At 37.6% G+C, this 19,048-nt stretch overlaps 1 protein-coding gene and 1 pseudogene across 1 annotated transcript; both read right to left on the bottom strand.

The window, feature by feature from the left end:
* Nucleotides 1–1,388: 1,388 nt before the first annotated feature.
* On the bottom strand, nt 1,389–2,009 carry LOC21407335 (probable indole-3-pyruvate monooxygenase YUCCA10). The gene has a single exon (XM_024163203.1). The coding sequence runs from the start codon at nt 2,007–2,009 to the stop codon at nt 1,389–1,391; it is 621 nt and encodes a 206-aa protein (XP_024018971.1).
* A 9,241-nt stretch (nt 2,010–11,250) lies between these two features.
* LOC21407334 lies at nt 11,251–12,846 on the bottom strand (annotated as a pseudogene).
* Nucleotides 12,847–19,048: the final 6,202 nt, after the last annotated feature.

The raw sequence follows: 19,048 nt of genomic DNA, 5'->3' as shown, positions 1-19,048 counted from the left end.
ATATATATATATTACTTGCTTGTAATTAGGGTTTTCCTTACTTTGCATAGGATTTTTATGATTTAGTTTGTAAGATTTTTTTCTTTTCTTTTTAAATAAAGATTTCTGCTTATTAAAAAAAAATTACGATAAAAAAATAAATTAGCTAGAAAACAATTTTTGCTTGTAATTAGGGTTTTCCTTACTTTGCATAGGATTTTTATGATTTAGTTTGTAAGATTTTTTTCTTTTCTTTTTAAATAAAGATTTCTGCTTATTAAAAAAAAATTACGATAAAAAAATAAATTAGCTAGAAAACAATTTTTGGAACTAAAAATATATATGTATGGACAAAGCATATATTAAGATTTTTTTATCGTTAATATATATATACATATATATATATATATATATATGTTACTTTTATTTTGTTTGACTTGATCTTGTTGATGCTTCCTCCATCTATAATAGGAGTTTTTCCGTTGAGCGTTTTGAGCACAAAGGGGCCTTCAGCAGGGCGATGAATCCCATGTTTGGACAAATCTCCATACTTAATCTTTGCCGCAAATGATATCAAAGTGTCCACAAAACCAACCGGAAGATACTTTGTCATTAACATCCCCATATGAACCATCTTTTTTGTCAGCACATGAAACTGAAACAATAATGAACATACAAACAAGTAATTATATAAATTAAGTAACAGGGTATAAAAAAGATATATGTTTCTGATAATAACAATTATAATAGGAATCTAAAGTCTTTTTCTGAACCAAAACTAGCCAATAGGAGCATCTATAAAGCAACAGTTGCAAAGAAGATGAAACGGAAGATACTCTTTCTGATGCAAAGTAGAGTTTTACACTTGGATATAATTGTACTTCACTTTTGACCGTTTCGTGCAGAGGATAATGTGCATGCAAGTTAATAAAATTGGCGGGTTCCTCAAGCTTATCCAATTTGGGGACATTTGTCTTTGTAAATCTCAGCCAGAGACGAGAAAAATTAGAACAAAGAGAAAAATATATGTGATGCATAATTTGAGAACATATATCCAAGGAGTGTTGTTTATTTATTTATTAATAAAAAGAAGTAACGACTTCCTTTGTTCCTTTCAGTAACAAGGGGAGAAAATTAGGAATCGCTATAAGTTGAGCACACAATTAAAACTTATACATATAATTATATCTATATGAGGCTTGAATGCAAGATTAATTAAAGAAAAAGAAAATTAGGTTAATTTGGACATGAAAAATTAAACAGACCAAGGAAAGCTGAAGCATTTTTGCTTGCACAACAACAAACACAGATAACAAGGTAGCAAGAAAACATGTTAAATATATAGCAACAAAAATGGGAGAAACTTCAAAAATGTAGTCAAATATAGAGACAGAAATTAAAGAGAGAGATTAGCTTACGGGGCTTCTAATAACAATTGTTGTACGAGCTTCATAGTCTGTAAGGTCATTGCTTATCTCCATACCTGAATTTCCACATCCAACAACTAAAACATCTTTACCTCTATAAGGCTCCCCGCACTTGTAGTCACTTGAGTGAATAACTTCTCCTTTGAAACTCTCCAACCCTTGAACCTTTGGAATGAAAGGCTCACTATTCTTTCCACTCGCAACAACAAGATAGTCCGAAGCATAGCTCTCCATCTCCCCAGAAGCCTCGTTCTTTGCTTCGATCCTCCATTTCTTCTTCGTTTCGTCAAACAGTGCCGACACAACACAACGAGAATAACGAGGGGTGATGTTGAGCTCGGATACATAAGAATCAACATAGGATATGAAAGTGTCTTTGGACATGAAAGTGGACGTTTTGGAAGAATGTTGTTTGTAGGGCAAAGAACAGAATTGTTTTGCTAAGTGAAGGCTCAAACGTTCATAGGCTCGTTTCTTCCAAAGAGAAGCACAACAATCTTCTCTTTCGAGAACGACATTGGAAATCGATTGAATGTTGAGACAAGCTGAGGTAGCAAGACCAGAAGGCCCTGCTCCTACTATCGCTACCCTTACTTCCTCCATTTTTGTTTGGATCCTTTTATTTTTTATTTTTTCCCCCTCTCTCTCTCTCTTAATTTCCTTAAGACCACTACAATGAAGAACCTTTGCTTCTTTGAGCTGCTAATATAGAGCAAAGAAGCTTGACAGCTCAAAAGTTCATGATCAAAGTTACGTTACAAATGGCATTGAGCATTACCATTTCACCACCACCTCCACCCCCTCGCTTGCATGCATGCTATATATAGTACTCTCATGATGCCGTTTACTTTGTTGTCTTGTTTGCTACATGGTTAACAGATCAGCAAAGTTAATTAACTCAACGAAAAACTCGCAAGAGTTTATATCTAAATCTTTGTTTTTATCTACTTAATTGGGGGTGAAACCCGTTATCTTTTCTGAATTCTGGCAATGAATATCTTACTACTTAGTGAGATAAATATCATGGTTAGATATTAGATTTTTTAAAGATTTTTATAACTCGGATGACATGGTTCATTATGTTTTAAAATGTTCAACATTTATATCTTGAAATGTTGTGGCTCATTGTGTCGTTGGTATAATATTGATGAATAAAAAAGACGTGATATCCAGTTGGGATGTGCTAAGTTTCTCTAATTTCACTCTCCATCTGCTTAAAAAAAAAAAAATCAGTTGTGATCTTAAATTTATTTTGGTATCAATAAATGTTAACTAATATAAAGACAGTAATATTTCATAAGTTCATTCAAATTTTGATTGAGAATAGTTATAAGAAAAGCGGAGAGCATATGTGTTAGTAATAATGTAAAAGTTTCTTAAAAGTTAATTGTACGTTAGTAAAATCTGAAACTTTGGCCTTGTAATTCAATCAATAATTGGATCATAATTAAGAAGGTAGTATATATTAGCCATTTATCTATTACCGTATATTACAAGTCAGTAAGAATCAATTAATTGAATCATTAGAAAGTTTATTAGATATCTCTTATGTGACAACAAAATGTTCCCTTTTCTTTCCTCTGATTGAAAATAATAGAAATAAGGAAAGTGCATCATTAATAGCACTGTCGTTTATATGATCTGCATTTGAATTTAATTAAATGAATTAGGATTAAGTTCCTTAATTTGAAAACAATAATATGACATCAACAACTTTTTGTGTCGCGGAATGTACGTAAGTAGTTAAGATCGATTGACATACTAATGATGACAAATTTTGCTTTTTTGTCAATCCAAAGAGGGTACTTTTGATAATGACGTAACACGATAAAGATTGAGATTTAAGCACATTAACGGTTAGAACTTGGCAACCGGCGTCTAATATGTTTTTGTCTCGACTAGAATAAGAATGTCAACATTTCTTGTCGTTATTCGTTCTCAAACTTAATAATATGTTTTAGTTTGACCAATAGATTTTTAGGTTTTAAGTTGTCATCTTTAAACCCTAAACTCTATCGGTCATTAAGTTCCTTAACTTGGGAACTAACTTAATGGCGGAACTTTTTACATGAATCAATGTTCGTAGACAAGATCAAGAAACTAGCGATGGCGACAAATTATGTGTTTTAGTTTGCACAATAAATTTTGCTTTCTATTTATCATCCTTAATTGGACAGTAATTAAGTTTCTTAATTCGGGGACTAATATGTCGAATCTTTTTACATGAACATTAGTAAAGAAGATTAACAAACTAGTAATAAGATAATTTTTTTCTTTCATGTCAAACTTAAGATAGTACTGTTGATGATGACATGAAAATCAAGATTCAAGCATGTTAATGATTAGAATAATAGTGTTTTATGATTTCTAAAAATATTTTTAATGTTAACGACAGCGTTTCTTCTTGTTTTTTGTTATAAAGCCTAATTATGTGTTTTATTTTGAACAATGGATTTTTAGTTTTAGATATGTCATCTTTAATTTGACATTAAGTTCCTTACGTTTGGAAGTAAACGTCGGAAATTTCTACGTGAAGAATGTTAGTAGACAAGATCAACAGACTAGCTATGACAAAATATTATTTTTGGCCTTTTGTAAATAGGCTTTAGATAATAATACTGATAATGACGTAAATAAATATGAAAATTTTCTATGAACTGGAAGAATAATAATTGGTAATTGCACACTTTTATGATCGTTACAATAGCATATATACAGAATATATGACTAAAACTAGGAAAACAATACAAATAAAAGAAATTATAGTAACTATCGTTTACAGCTCGTATTTTGCTGTACATCAATCTATAGTCAACCATTAGTTAAATATAGCAACTCCACGTATGTTAATGCCAATCATGCAATCCCGTATAATCACGGGTCAAGGTTTGCAATATACCAATCCCATATAATCAGGGATCATGATCTGCAATAGCCTCCTTCAAGCTGGTGTGCATGGCACAACATAGCTTGCACATGCAGAGAAGATACGTGGGTCTCCCTTAAGCTCTCGTTGTACTGCTTTCTACTCCTAAGTCACGAAGGAGCTTTTGGAATTGAGCACTTCCGAGGGCTTTAGTGAAAATATCTGCTAACTGTTGGGTGGAAGTAACATGAACTAGATTGATTACTTTGAGCTGAACCTTTTCTCTGATGAAATGACAATCCAACTCTATATGCTTGGTTCTCTCGTGGAATACTGGGTTGGTGGCAATATGTATTGCAGACTTATTATCACATAACAAGTTGACTGGCTTAGGTACCTCAACAAAAATGTCTTTGAGCAAGTGAATAAGCCAGATGATTTCCTTGGTAGTCTTCGCCATGGCTCTATATTCCGCTTCTGCAGAGGATAACGAGACAGTTGGCTGCTTTTTGGAGCGCCACGTTAGAGGTGCCGCCCCGAGAAATGTTACAAAACCGGTGACTGATCTTCGGGAGGTTGGACATGTTCCCCAGTCAGCGTCCCCATATGCCTTCAAGACTAAGCTATTGTTGGTGGGATATAAAATCCCTTGATCTGGTGCCTTGGCTAAATAGCGAACTACTCTTTTGGCCATTTCCATATGCGGCTTTCTCGGCTTTGAGCATCCTCTAGAAGTTCACCATCTTCATTCGACAAGCCATGGTGCTGGGGAATAGGTGTCTCAACATGTTTGGCGTCTTTCAACCCAATTTCAGCAATAATGTCTCGAGTATATTTCCCTTGACATAAATGAATACCATCAGTTGATCTCATTACTTCTAGACCAAGGAAGTAGTGAAGTGCTCCAAGGTCTTTGATTTGAAAACAACTCTGAAGATATTTCTTGAATTGGTCGCATCTTCTACTGTTATTCCCTGTAACAATGAGGTCATCAACATATACCAGAACAACCATTTTAGTGTCACCTTTGGATAGAGTGAAAAGTGAGCTGTCAGAGATACTTTGTTTGAAACCATAGGTTAACAAAGCTTCTGAGAGTTTGCCAAACCATTGCCTTGAGGACTGCTTTAGTCCATACAGGGATTTGTGGAGTCTGCAAACGATTCCCTTTTCTTGCTTTGGGTAGCCTTCTGGCACTGATAGGAACCTAGGAGTTTTACTAAGATCTGATCAACAAAGTGATATTTCCTGGATCCAATCTCAACGTTTTTATTACTTGCCCCTGGAATCCAAGATGGAAGAAGAAGAAGAACGAACAGAAGGAAAACAAGAAAAACAGGAAAATAAGATAATGAAGGATTTTCGAGTAATCCCCAGACTCCCTAGTGGTTGCTCATGCACAGAATTCGTACCCCTCCCCTCCCACGATCTCCCCTCATATCCCCTTGGCTCTAACCGTCTGTTCCCAGTTCTCCAAGCTGGCTTCCCACTCCTATCCGCTGGCCCACTTCATTTAGCCCTAGGCCTGGGTCCACTTCAATCAGTTGTGGGCCCTCCCCTTTTTCCTTCCTGGCCCTTGTCACATATACTTGCCTCACCGGGGGCTTAACAGGCACCTTCATGAACACTTCTTCATCTAAATCTCCATTTGGAAATGCATTATTAACATCTAATTGGTGCAATTCCCATTTTCTTGCGGCAGCAACTGCGAGAAGGCACTTAACTGTGGCAAATTTTGTTACTGGCGCAAATGTTTCATTGTAGTTGAGCCCTTCCACTTGACTATATCCTTTAGCGACGAGACGAGCCTCGCATCGTTCAATAGTTCCATCCGGATTGTATTTAATCTTGTAAACCCACTTTGATCCGATAGACCTTTTTCCTTGTGGAAGATGGACTAAACTCCCAAGTCTTATTATTTTGAAGTGCATGCAGCTCTTTATTCATTGCCTCCCGCCACCTTGCATCTTGTGAAGCTTCTTCAAAGCTCATGGGTTCCACAAGAGATATATCTGTGTCATGAGGAATTTGTTGTGTTGGATAAACGTGAGTAAGAAGAATACCATGGACATTACCTCGTGTAGTAGAAGTATGGCTTGAGATAGGTGATTGACGTAAAAAGGGGCTGCCATCTTCACGTGAACAGTTCAATATGTAATCCTGTAAATACTTTGGCAACTTGCGTTCTCTTGATGGGAGGTCTCGTGTCTCAATGGCTCGTTCTTCAGCATGTTCTCCAATGCGGTCTTGTTGTACGACTTCGGGTTCCGCTTGCACTTGCTCATAATCAACGTGAGCATCAGTAGGCACATTTTCAATGACGTCATCTCCTTGGTTCGGATCATCATCAAGGGGGTGATTTTGTAAATTTTGAAATGACAAACTTGAAGAGTCTGCCACAATATCCTTATCTCCGACAATTGCATCATTCCGAAATGGGAAATGTTCCTCGTAAAAAATAACATCACGAGACTCACTGATCTTATTTGTTTCGAGATCTAGAATTTTGTATCCTTTCTTCCCGGGAATATACCCAAGAAAAGCACAACGTCTCGACCTTGATTCGAATTTATCAAGTGGCTTCGGCTTGTTGTAGACATATCATAGACATCCAAAGACGCGGAGATGATCATAAGATGGCTTCTTGCCGAAAAGTACTTCATAAGGGGATTTCCCTTCTAAGCTTGTTGTCGGTAGGATATTGATGAGGTAGGCTGCGGTCATTACACACTCCCCCCAATAACGTAGGGGAATGTTGGATTGGAACCTTAGAGCCCGTGCTACTTCAAGCAAATGTCTATGCTTCCTTTCAACTACACCGTTTTGTTGCGGTGTGTGGGGGCATGTAGTTTGGTGAAGTATGCCATGTTCCATCATGTATTTCTTGAAATCTCCTGAAACCAGTTCCGGCGCATTGTCCGAACGTATGGTTTTGATATGTTTTCCAAATTGAGTGCGCACCATTTTTGCAAACTGCTCAAACATTTTTGGTGCCTCATTTTTGCTCTTCATCAAATACGACCAAGTTGCCCTTGAATAATCGTCAACAAGGGTAAGAAAATAAGAATGCCCAGTATGTGTCTTGATGTTGTAGGGTCCCCATGTATCAACATGTGCTAATTCAAAAATGATTCTTGATTTATTATTACTGATGGAAAAAGAGCCTTGAATATGTTTTGCTCTATGACATACATCACATGGATTTATATCCTTATTGAATTTGAAACTATAATGGAAAACATTTCTCAAGCTAGAAGACGACGCATGCCCCAATCTCTGATGTAGTATCTCAGCTTTTTGGCTGGACTTCACCGTATTAGCTCGTGCTTCATCATTGAAATTGAAATAGTAGAGCCCCCTCTTAATCTACCTATCTCAGTCATCTTCTTGGAGATAAGGTCCTGCACAACACAATTAGTTGAAGTGAAGTTAACTGAGCAATTATAATCCCTTGTCAATCTGCTAATAGAGACTAAATTGCAATGAAATCCAGGCAAGAATAAAACCTTCTGTATATTTATATTATTATTTAACTCTACTGTACCAATGAATTCAACTTTTGCATCTTTTCCATCTGGGAGTGAAACCTTTATTGGTTTTGTTGGTTTTTCACAATATTTCATCAATGTTGCATCTGACACAATGTGATCAGATGCCCCACTATCAATTATCCAAGTGTTTCGAGTAGTGTTACCAATGAAGTTCACGGCAGGCTGCTTTTCCTTTGAAAGAAGAGATAGAAGTCGATCAATTTGCTCTTGCGTGAGACTAGTTGTATGAGTGCCCTGCTGACTAGTCTGCACTTGAGTTGTTTCTTTCCCTTTAGCAGTGGCTGCATGTGCGGAAGGCTTATCTTTCCTTCTGCTTTGCCAATTCGCCGGGTAACCAACGATCTCGAAACAATTCTCTTTGGTGTGTCCCACCTTCTTGCAATGATCACAGCGTGGCCTCCTATTTGGCTCTTTTCCTCTCGGCGTATCCACGTTAGCCTTGAAAGCAGTCGGCTCACTGATGGAAGGCTTTCCTATAGTGACTTCTTTAGAAGCAAGTAGAGAATAAGTGTTTGGTACATTCGGCAAGGGGTCCTTGCACAGCAAGTTTGACCGAACAACGCCAAATGCTTCATTCAAGCCCATCACGAATTGGTGTAGCTTTTCTTCTTCCTTTTCTTTCGCCGCGACACCGCAAGTGCAACCGCTACATCCAGATTTGTGAGGCTTGGAGAATGTGCCGAGTGTTCCCACAAGCTCTTCATCTTTGCATAATACCCCGAGATTGTCATGTCACGTTGACGGGTGTTGGTAATCTCCACCTTGATCTTTTGAATCATCGGTCCACTCCCTTGCGAGAAGCGTTCCTCCAATTCTCTCCACATTCCTTGTGCAGTATCATGGTAGATAACGCTATCATGCAATTCTTCATTTAAGGAGTTTAAGATCCAAGACATTACCATTGAGTTGCATGTTATCCAGTTTTCTTCATTAGGATCTCCTTCCGGCGGTTTTGGGAGTCTTCCATCCACGAAAACCATCTTGTGTTTCGACACCAAGGCATTGGTCACCGCTCTCCTCCATGTTGAGTAATTCATCCCTTTCAGTAGGTGTGTCACCAACTGATCTCCCGGTCTATCTGAATTCCCAAGGTGGTAGTGAAGTGCATTCGCCGTGGTGGTCGTCTTCTTGGTGGTGGTTGTGCTTTCCTCCGGTTCACCGCTCATTTTCCTGCTCTGATACCATGAAAATTTTCTATGAACTGGAAGAATAATAATTGGTAATTGCACAATAGCATATATACAGAATACATGACTAAAACTAGGAAAACAATACAAATAAAAGAAATTATAGTAACTATCGTTTACAGCTCGTATTTTGCTGTACATCAATCTATAGTCAACCATTAGTTAAATATAGCAACTCCACGTATGTTAATGCCAATCATGCAATCCCGTATAATCACGGGTCAAGGTTTGCAATATACCAATCCCATATAATCAGGGATCATGATCTGCAAAAAAATATGATAAAAGTTTAGATTCAATGACGTCAACTGTCAGAATAACGATGTCTCTAAGAACTTTTTTTTTTTTTTTTTTTTCACGATTTTGATTAACGTGATTGTCAACGTTTCTTGTTTATCATACGTTCTGAAACTTAGCTATGTGTTATAGTGTGAACAATATCGAATTGTTTGTCGTTCTGATTTGTCATCTTTAATCGGACATTACGTTCCTTAATTTGGGAACTAGTGGACGTAAAAACGTGTAGGTGAACTGATGTTCGCTGACGAGAGATCAACAAACTAGCTCGATGAAGACAGCATTTTTATTTTTTTCAATTCTTAATAAAATTAATTTTTTAATGACTATGTAAGGTGATTAGAAAAATTTCAAATAAATTTTTTTGTATAATTATATATATATATATATCTACTATATATAAAATAATACAAAAGAATCTCACTGTGCAGTTTTGGATAAAAAACGCACAGTTTTGGATTTTTTTTTTACTTTCTCCTTTCTTTCTTTTCGTTCCTTTCCTTTTGCTAATTTTTTTACTTTTTTTTTTCTTTCTTTCTCTTGCATTACTTTTTTTTTTTCTCTTTTCTTTGGTTCCATTTATCTACTATAATTTATTACCCTTAAAACGGCCACTTAAATCTTTATAATTTATTTTTAACTCCACTGTTTTTATGTTTTATCTTTTTTTTTTTTTCATTTTTTGACTCTATTTGTTACCATTATATTTTACAAATTATTTTTTTTCTTTTTTTAAATGTTTTTTATTTCTTTCTAAATCTATTCTTTATCTTTTATTTTGTTTCTTTTTATTTTAACTTTCTTCTTTCATTCTTTTTTAACTCTATTTGTCCATGAATATCTCTTACGAATGGGGTTTTACCTTTTTTTTTCCTTTTACTTTTGTTGTTTTCCTTTCTTTTTAACACCATTTGTCTACCACAGTCACTTACACTAATACTCTCTTAATTTTTCCCTTTTTTCCCCTCTTTTACTCTCCTTCTCTCTCTTAGATTTCTTGAACCTCAAATCTAAACTTTCTCATTAGAATAATCTCTTTATTTGTGCTTATATTTTTCATTTTGTTATCTTATTATTTAGATAGTTTCATCAATTTAATCATATAATCTTTTTACTTAGACTGCTATTTATACACTCTTTTTAAATTTCTTAACAAATTTTATTTATATCTTGTTTTTTGTAATCTACGTTATTAAAATTTTAATTACAACTTTATATGTGGATCGCGCATAGCTAAACTAGTATAGAAACAAGATTCAAATCCGTTTTAAATTCACTTGGGTTACTTTTCTTTTATGTCTCTCGTCATATAGCTAGGTTGGTCGTTTCTGTTATATGCCTGACTTTGTTGATGTTATAATTACCTCTTGTTACAGGTCTGTTAGTGATGGTCACGTCACTAATACATGAGCCTTCTTTCGAATTTTTCTCATATGTATTTACCTTTTGTTCAACAAAGGAAGAAAAAAAAAAAAAAAACTCTTTTGATCGTTTCTGTGTCTCTAACTGATTAGTATTAGAAATGGATTTTGAGTTTGTTTTTGCAATCAGAAAATAGAGGGAAAAATCTAGAGAACTAGCCTATTGGTCTGTGATGTCTTGTCCTGTGTTGCCCCTTTTTAAGCAATTCAATTCCAAGTTGATACTTTTAGGGAAGGAAAAGAACTGCTTGGACTTTGAAGCAAATATTATTTGCTATAAGTCTTTATATTACACTATTAAAATTAAGGATACAGAACAACACAAACATTTTTCAAATACAAAACTCTGTAGCTTCCAAATAGCTAAATCACGAAACAATAAAGTTTACAACTTAGAAAATAAAGGAAGGGTGTTATCAATCTTCTCATATTTCTCTGCAAAAGGGATAGATTCAACGAAAAATGAAAACACACCAGAAGACATTGCTAAAGTGAAGCTTATCATTATGCTAACAAGAGTTCCTATATTGGAAGAACATGTTGAATTCTGTACCAATTCTCACCCTGGCGTTCTTGAATCTTAAATCCAACATCACCAGGCATAAATCCCAACTTCAATTCTCGGAGAGAAGTCACCGGCCATAGGCCTCTCAGAACGATCTTCAACCGCTTACAGTCAACAATCTCCAGCTGTCTGAGGCTGCACATTGCTCCTTCCTCTTTTCTCCACAGCTCCACCGAGTTCAGGAACGAAAGTTTCAAGAACTGAAGCTGAGGAAAACCTCCACTAGAGCAAACCATTTCTTTGCCCACGTATGCTGATTGCTTGAGTTTCAAAACTTCTCCAACTTTTCCATAGGGTCTTCCATTAGCAAGGATCCCGTTAAGGATAACTCGGTGAGGTTCGTGGGGAAGCATTCTATGTCAAACATCTTTGACATAAATCCACTCAAGTGTAGCTTGTAGAGGTGAGTGAGGCCTGAGAAGTCCCATTGCGGAATGGCTGCAGTAGTGACCAGATTAAATTTTCTTGTTGCGGTGAGCTTCAAGCATTCGAGGTCTTTCGAGTTAAAAATCCACTTTTCTAAATGTTCTTGATGCGTATACAATTGCCCACACAAACCCAATTCTCTCAATGTGGTTAAATTTTTCAAGCATTTCTCCATGCCACTTAAAGTCTTCTCACATATATATAAACCATTTAAAGATTGGAGGTTTTGGAGATGTGTGGTAGTGATGGGTGGTATAACTACCATCTCTTGAAGTTCACTGACGTATAAGTGTCTCAAATGTTTAAATCTCAAAATCGAAGCTGGGAAAGGATTGATCAAAGTTGCTCTCAAATCAAGAGTTTGCAAGTTGGAAAGATAGAGCAAAGAAGAAGGAAGCTTTTTCAACCAAGTTCCCCGGAGCCCCAAATACCTTAAAATGAACTAGCTTTCCAATAGCTGAGTCAAGCTTGGCTATATAGGCACCCTCCAAATCGAGTACGCGCAGAAGTTTAAACTTCTTTACTTCAATGAGGATTGGCTCATTGACGTCAAGGCATAACAAGGATCTTAATTTACCTGTATTCTTTGTAGAGGGGAAACCGAAATTTATGGCAAGTCGACGGCCTTTTGCAAGGGTCCTCATGGAACGAAATTTTGTTTCATCATGAACGACATTAAGAAACCTATCCTTCTTTGCTCTTGCAATAGCAAATTCTCTCAAAAGGTCATGCACGCGACAAGTCTTGATCCTTCCATTCGATTTTCTCGTGGCAACTTGAACCATGCTCCTTCCGACTAGCTCTTCCAAGTAATCCTCCGCAACATCTTCCAATGGTTCTTGACCTCTTGGCTGGACAAATCCTTCCGCAACCCACAACAAGATCAACCTCCTGGCAGATATCTCGAGGTCTTTGGGAAAGAGACCGAAGTAAAGGAAACACGGTTTGAGATAGAAGGGCAAACCAAAGTAGCTTAAAGCTAAGATGTCTGCACATTGTATAGGGCTTTGTGTTAGTTGCCAATGCACACTCTGAAGAACCTTAAGCCACTCATTGTAGGAAGCTTCTCGTCTTGACAAGAGACCGCCTAGTACGTCCATGGAGGCAAACTTGTAACTGCGTTCCATTCTAGGGAGACTTTTCTAGACAAGAGTTCCCAACTATCCTCATCATTAAGCAAACTCAGTTCATGTGGTGGACTTCTTGGATCAGCATGTATCGCAACATCTTTGAAGCTGAGTAGTGAACATTATTCGGCTTCCATTCTTCGAGTCGGGAAAGGCTTCCTTCAAATTGTCCCAAACTTCTTTCTTTCATATGTCATCCAAGACGATGATATACCTCTTGTTGTTTAGATACCCAAATAACTCTTCCACCAAATCTTCCTTGTGCATCTTTTCCAATTCCACTTTTCCAAACCCCATTAGTCTTTTGGCAAAAATCCCTCGAGACTTCCTCTGCTCTATATTCTTGAGAGACATAAGCCCAAGCACAACAATCAAAGTGCTTTTTGATGTTATTGCTATGGTAAATCTTCTTAGCAAGAGTGGTCATTCCCAAACCCGCCATGCCAATTATCGAAACTACAGATCTTCGTGAGTCCCCATGGATCAACTGATCTTCTAATATCTCTATGTTCTCCACCAAACCAACAACATCTTCAAAAGGGTGAGGAGAAGATCTCCGCCTTTCTCGAAGTTCACAAACTTCTGAAATTGTCCCTTCTCCTTTTATCCCTATATTCTCGATCCCATAAGCTAACCTACTATCAGATATTTCATGGATTCTTGTTTTGATCCTATTAATCTGCCTATGAACCTTACAACGAGCGACTAATTCACACAAGTCATATAGAAATACCTCTTTAAACACATCACAAGCCCTTTCTTTGAATTTTTCTTCTTGTGATCCTTTGAATATAAGTATATGTATCATCAGCAACATCTCTTATCTCTGCAACCCAATTTCTGATCCTTGCATCCTTATCTTGTTTAGCATCCGCATCTTTGAGAAAGCATTGCATTCGTCTGAGTTCCGCTTCAATCCACTCGAACTGATTGTGAACTTTTATTTTATTATCATTATTTTTTTTTATGAAAAAAAAAAAAAACCCGGGCGCTTTGCCTAAAAAAGCGGCCAAAAAAAAAAAAAAAAAAAAAAAAAAAAAACTATATAAGTAACTTGTTTTACATGTGCAAGGAAAGAGCATTTACTTTGCAGAAAAACAAATTGTCCATATCTTTACCGGATAAAATTGTCTTTTCACCGAGACTCAAAAAAGAGAATTAAAGCAATCAGTCAAGGCGACCCAGTCAGCTAAGTCCAAGACAGAAGCTAGGGGTGTAAGAAATGAGCACGAACCCGATGAACCCGCTCGAGCCGACCCTACCCTACCCGAACATAGTGGAATTTTTTTTTAATTTTTTCGGATACATTACCCCTAAACCCGCACAGTGCAGGTCGGGTTCCAAGTCGGATTCAATTGAACCCGAGGAAGCCGACCCGGCCGAATGTTTATTACCCTAGGGTTTGACATTAGTAGTCATCCCCTTATTTCCGTTATCCTTCTTCTTCTTCTCATTCATTTCCTATTTTTCTCACTAATCTGCAACGAGAGTTGGAACCACTTTCTTAGAAGTTTCAGAGGGGGAAACAAACCATTGGACCGTGTTACCTCCGACTGCGCTTCTTCTTCTTCCTTCAGTATCAAGCACTCCTAGCCCTTGGATTCTCACGAAGGTTATTGCTTTTTTTTTTTGCCCCCTTTTCCTTTTCCTTTTGATCAAGTTTGGTTGGGTTTTCGCATGTCGGATGCTTTGTCATTAGGGTTTTGGAGCAATGTTGTTTCTGATGGTCTTTTGGTGTATGATTTCGTTACTTTTAGGATTTCGAACACTCTGTGTGTTGTGGATTTTTTATTTTCAATTGTTTTAGTTTTTGGACTAATTGGTTATGGAGATTGTTTCGCTTGTTAATTCTTCTGCTCTTTCTGGAAAATATTGCACCTTTTATCAAATTCCTTCTGAGAAATCGTGAGAGCAAATCAGCAAAAAAGTCAACACATGTGGTGTGCTGGCATCAATCATAACCAATTTTTGGAGCCTGGAGTCAAGCGTGCCTTGATTGATGAAGGGACGAAGATTTTTGAAAAGTTCACAATAAGACTTCTATTTTCCTCTGTATTAGTGGTAACTGTGTGTGTAACCCGAGTAAATGGGCTGTTGGGCCTGGCATAAATGGCCCAATTTTTCACAATAAGGTTGCTAGCATAAATGGGCTGCTCCCGAGTAACCCGAGTCTACCCGAGGTCACCTGACAGGTTACGGGTTTGTGGGCTTATGAGGGTGTTGTGGTCTAAAATTTTCTCAACCCGCATAGTGCGGCTCGGCCCAATTTTTCAGCCCAACCCGAGCCTACCAGCCGAATTACACCCCTAGCAAAAGTAGATGGCAAAGCATACAAGAATGCCGCCAAGGACACCGAGGACAAAGCAAAAATGGCTGCCGAGGAGACTAAGAAGGCAAAGGAGGAACTTGCTGCTGCCCATGCCGACTACAAGAAGTGTGTCACCAAGGTGGTACCTGTCGTCCGAGAGACGTCTGCTCGGGAAGCTGTCGAAAGTTCAAGGCATCAGCTGAATACTTAGACGAATACGTCAACAGTATGCGGGACGTCCAGAGAGAAATATGGAGGAACTTTCCAGCTGCAGCTGAGCTTATCGACTAGTTTGCCTTTATGCCACCCTAGGACGAACGAAAGCAGGTGCGCATCCACAAGCCAAATCATCCATGAGTTCCCGAGGAGGGGGAGGTATCCGAGCAAGCTGGCACCGAGAATCAGCCTGAGGGTCAAGCTGATGATGCTTCAGGGGTTTAAATTTTTTTATTTTTTAGTTTTTGAACTACTTCCAAGCTTGGGGTGCTCGGTTAATTTGTAACCCTTTATCTTAATAACATTTATTATTTCTTTCAAGTGAATTTCTGTTCGGTTTCCTTATTGGGTTGTTCTCTTCTTCTTCTCTTTTTATTTTTATTTTTATTTTTATATGGATATTATCCGGATATGATATTATCCCGGGTAGGGGTAGGAGCCCCCTTGGACTTGGTTAATTTCTTACGAAATTTTCCAAGTCCATTTCTAGTCAGCTTTATAGCGACACTTGCCGGGTAGATTGCCATCACTGACCTCTGCTCGGATGGATTTTGAGGACAAGTGTTTGCCCGGCCTTAGTCAGTGTTCGGATGAATTGGGATCAAAAATTGCCCAAGACGTTTTTTACTCGGTCATGTAAGATTAGGACCAAAAGATTGCCTGACCTTGTTTATTCAGCCACTGTCATCTAAAAGATAGGAAAATGATCAAAAACTTAATTTGTATTTGGGCCCTTTTTTGCCCATGTGTACCTATTACAATTCATGTTCAAGACTTGAAGGAAAAATTACAAAAGATTGTATTAGTTCAGTATTCTCATAGGTAAAACTTTTTAAGGTGACGGCGTTCCATGGGTGCCTAAGCACGGTGCCATCGACATCTGAAATTTTGTAAGTTCCGGGCCGAACAATACTGACTCTTCTGAATGGGCCATCCCATTTTGGTCTGAAGGCGCCTAAATTCAGTTGTTGCACTAACACTTTCTTCAAAACGAGATTTTTGACCTTAAAGCTTCTCGGAGCAACCTTCTTGTTGTAATACCTCGCAACAGCTTAATTCCTAGCTGCTGTTCGGATGAAAGATTTGTTGCGCTTTTCTTCTATCAAATTGAGCTTGGCCATTAGTTGTTTAGCTCGTCTTTCCAAATCCCTTTATGTTTTTCCAAGTTCTTTTTCAAATTGTCTTTAATGGTCTTGTTCACTGCTTCAACTTGGCCGTTGCTCTAGGGGTAACCTGGGGAAGAATAGGTCTTCTTGATGCCGAATTGTTCACACATTCGATGTAGGCTGGGATTGTAAAACTGCTTGGCATTGTCAATCACAATGGTGTTCGGGAGTCCATAGTAGTATATGATGTTCTTCCAGATAAATAAGGTATATTTGGCCTCTGTTACTTCGGGTTACCGGCTCCACTCCAATCCACTTAGTCAAGTAGTCGATGGCGATGATGCAATGCTTGAACTGGGGTCAATTGCCAACTTGGAAAAAGCCCATGCACACATTACAAGGGTGAGTGGCTCAGTGGTGATCTTATTAGTCGAGCAAACTGCTAGCACTTGATGTTAGAGAGATTGTAATATGTATCTCAATTACAAGATCACATAATCTTTTACCTAAAACACAAGGAAAATGGCAAGGAAGCACTGCAGCACATGTTTAATGCACCGCAGCGAGTTTGACAGCACCAAATGGTGCTATCAATGTAGCCATAGGCGCTGTAGCGCCAGTTTTGGGCACTGCAACACTTGTCTAGGGAAAACAGGCGCGCTGCAGCTCCTGTTTTGGGCCCTGCAGCGCCTGTCCAGAAATCAGGCGCACTGCAACGTCTGTTTTGGGCGCTGCAGCGCTTGTAGTACAGACCTCTCGAGTCTATTTTGTGCTGCCTGATTACTGCAACGGGGAAAACACCCGTTGTAGCGGGTATTATGCAGAAAACTATGTTTTCATGTGTTTATGTGATTTGAAAGGTCTTGAACCATTGCATCCATTGGTGATATGTTTTCACATATATCTGAACACTTATTAGCAATAGATATAACCATTGTAATAGGTGTATCAATCCATGAAAAGATACCTTTACATTGAAAATGTATCTTGATGTGAAATGTTTTCTTCCGAAAATTTATAGACTTAATTAATGTTCTGGAACTCAATATTATTGTTAGATATTGTGTTCAATGGTTTGTTATATCTTGGAGGTAATTTGTCATTAAAACTCATTGGCAAACTTTGAGAAGTGATGGCAAATAAAACCTTAAAGAAAAGTATTCTTATACACCTCAAACCCTCTCTTGTTTCTGCATTCTTTTCACCTTCTACACTCAAATTCTCCAACAATCTTTAAGGTTTTAACTTGCTGCAATGGAGGTTGAAAAAGAACATGGCGTATTTCCTCAATCTAAATGTCTAACTTGATCGATTCGATGGTACCAATTTTACCCGCTGGAAGGGAAAGTTGTTCTTCCTTCTCATCGTGCTCAAGATCGCCTACGTGCTTGATCCGAAATTGGAGCCACTTCCAGAACCAAAAGAAGATGATTCAGAAGAATTGAAGGCTGCAAGGAAGAAGCGCAAAGATGATAAAGTCATGTGCCAGGGTCATATTATCAACAGTCTCTCTGATAGGCTCCACGATCTCTACAATAGAGTCTCTAGTGGAGATTTAGAACACTCTTGAATACAAATACAAAAGTGAGAAGGAAGGTACAGACAAATTCCTCATCTTGAAATATCTTGAATTGTCATGGTTGATACCAAGTCCGTTCTAGATCAAATACATGAATTGCAAGTCATTGTTACTAAGCTTCATGAATTGAAAGTCAAAATTTTTGAATCATTCCAAGTGGGGACAATTATTGCTAAATTGCCTCAAAATTAGAATGGTTATAGAAAGAAACTCCTTCATAGGAGAGATGACATAACTTTGGAGGAATTACAAAAATACTTGAGGATCAAAGAAGAGACTAAGTCTCGTGATCCCAAGGGCAAGATTATAGAAAGAAACTCCTCTAAGTTTTCTAAGAACTTCAAAGTCAATATTGACAAGAAGTTCAAAAAGCCCAGTAATGGCCATAAGAAATTTTCTGAAAATTGTTTCTTTTGTGAAAAGAAAGGTTATCGCCAAAATGACTACATATACAAGAAGAAAAAGGAAGAAGTTAACACCAACAAGGCCAATACTGTTGAAGAGAAATTCGAAAACATTTGTGCTATGGTCTCGGAAATGTAAATTAGCATGATTACCGAAACTAACATGGATGCAACTAAGTCCTCCGAATGGTGGCCTAATTCTGGTGCCACAATCCACGTTTGTAATGACAAGAATTTATTCTTATCATACAAAGTGGAAAAGGAAGGACAAACGGTTCTCATGGGGAATAATGATGCAGCGATGGTTGCTGGGAGAGGAGTGGTGGAGATCAACTTTACTTCTGGAAAGAAGCTTACTTTGAACAATGGTCTTCATGTTCTTAACATTAGGAAAAATCTTGTATCCGCTAGTCTAATGTGTAAAAATGGGCTTAAGATTGTAATTGAGGGTAATAATTGTATTGTATCTAAGAATGGGGTCTTTGTGGGAAAGGGATATTCTTGTGATGGCATGTTCAAACTTAGCATTAATAAAAAAGATGATATGAATTCTCTTTATATTGTTGACTCCTTTGATGTTTGACATGCA

This window comes from Morus notabilis, unplaced genomic scaffold, assembly GCF_000414095.1.
Source record: "Morus notabilis unplaced genomic scaffold, ASM41409v2 Scaffold98, whole genome shotgun sequence".
Taxonomy (NCBI): Eukaryota; Viridiplantae; Streptophyta; class Magnoliopsida; order Rosales; family Moraceae; genus Morus; species Morus notabilis.
Note: the sequence above shows the minus strand (reverse complement) of the source record. Positions and strands in the feature narration are given on the sequence as shown.

Bases quoted from the DNA above. Each gene is read 5' to 3' on its own strand.
- LOC21407335 (XM_024163203.1), bottom strand. From the start codon at position 2,009: ATGGAGGAAGTAAGGGTAGCGATAGTAGGAGCAGGGCCTTCTGGTCTT.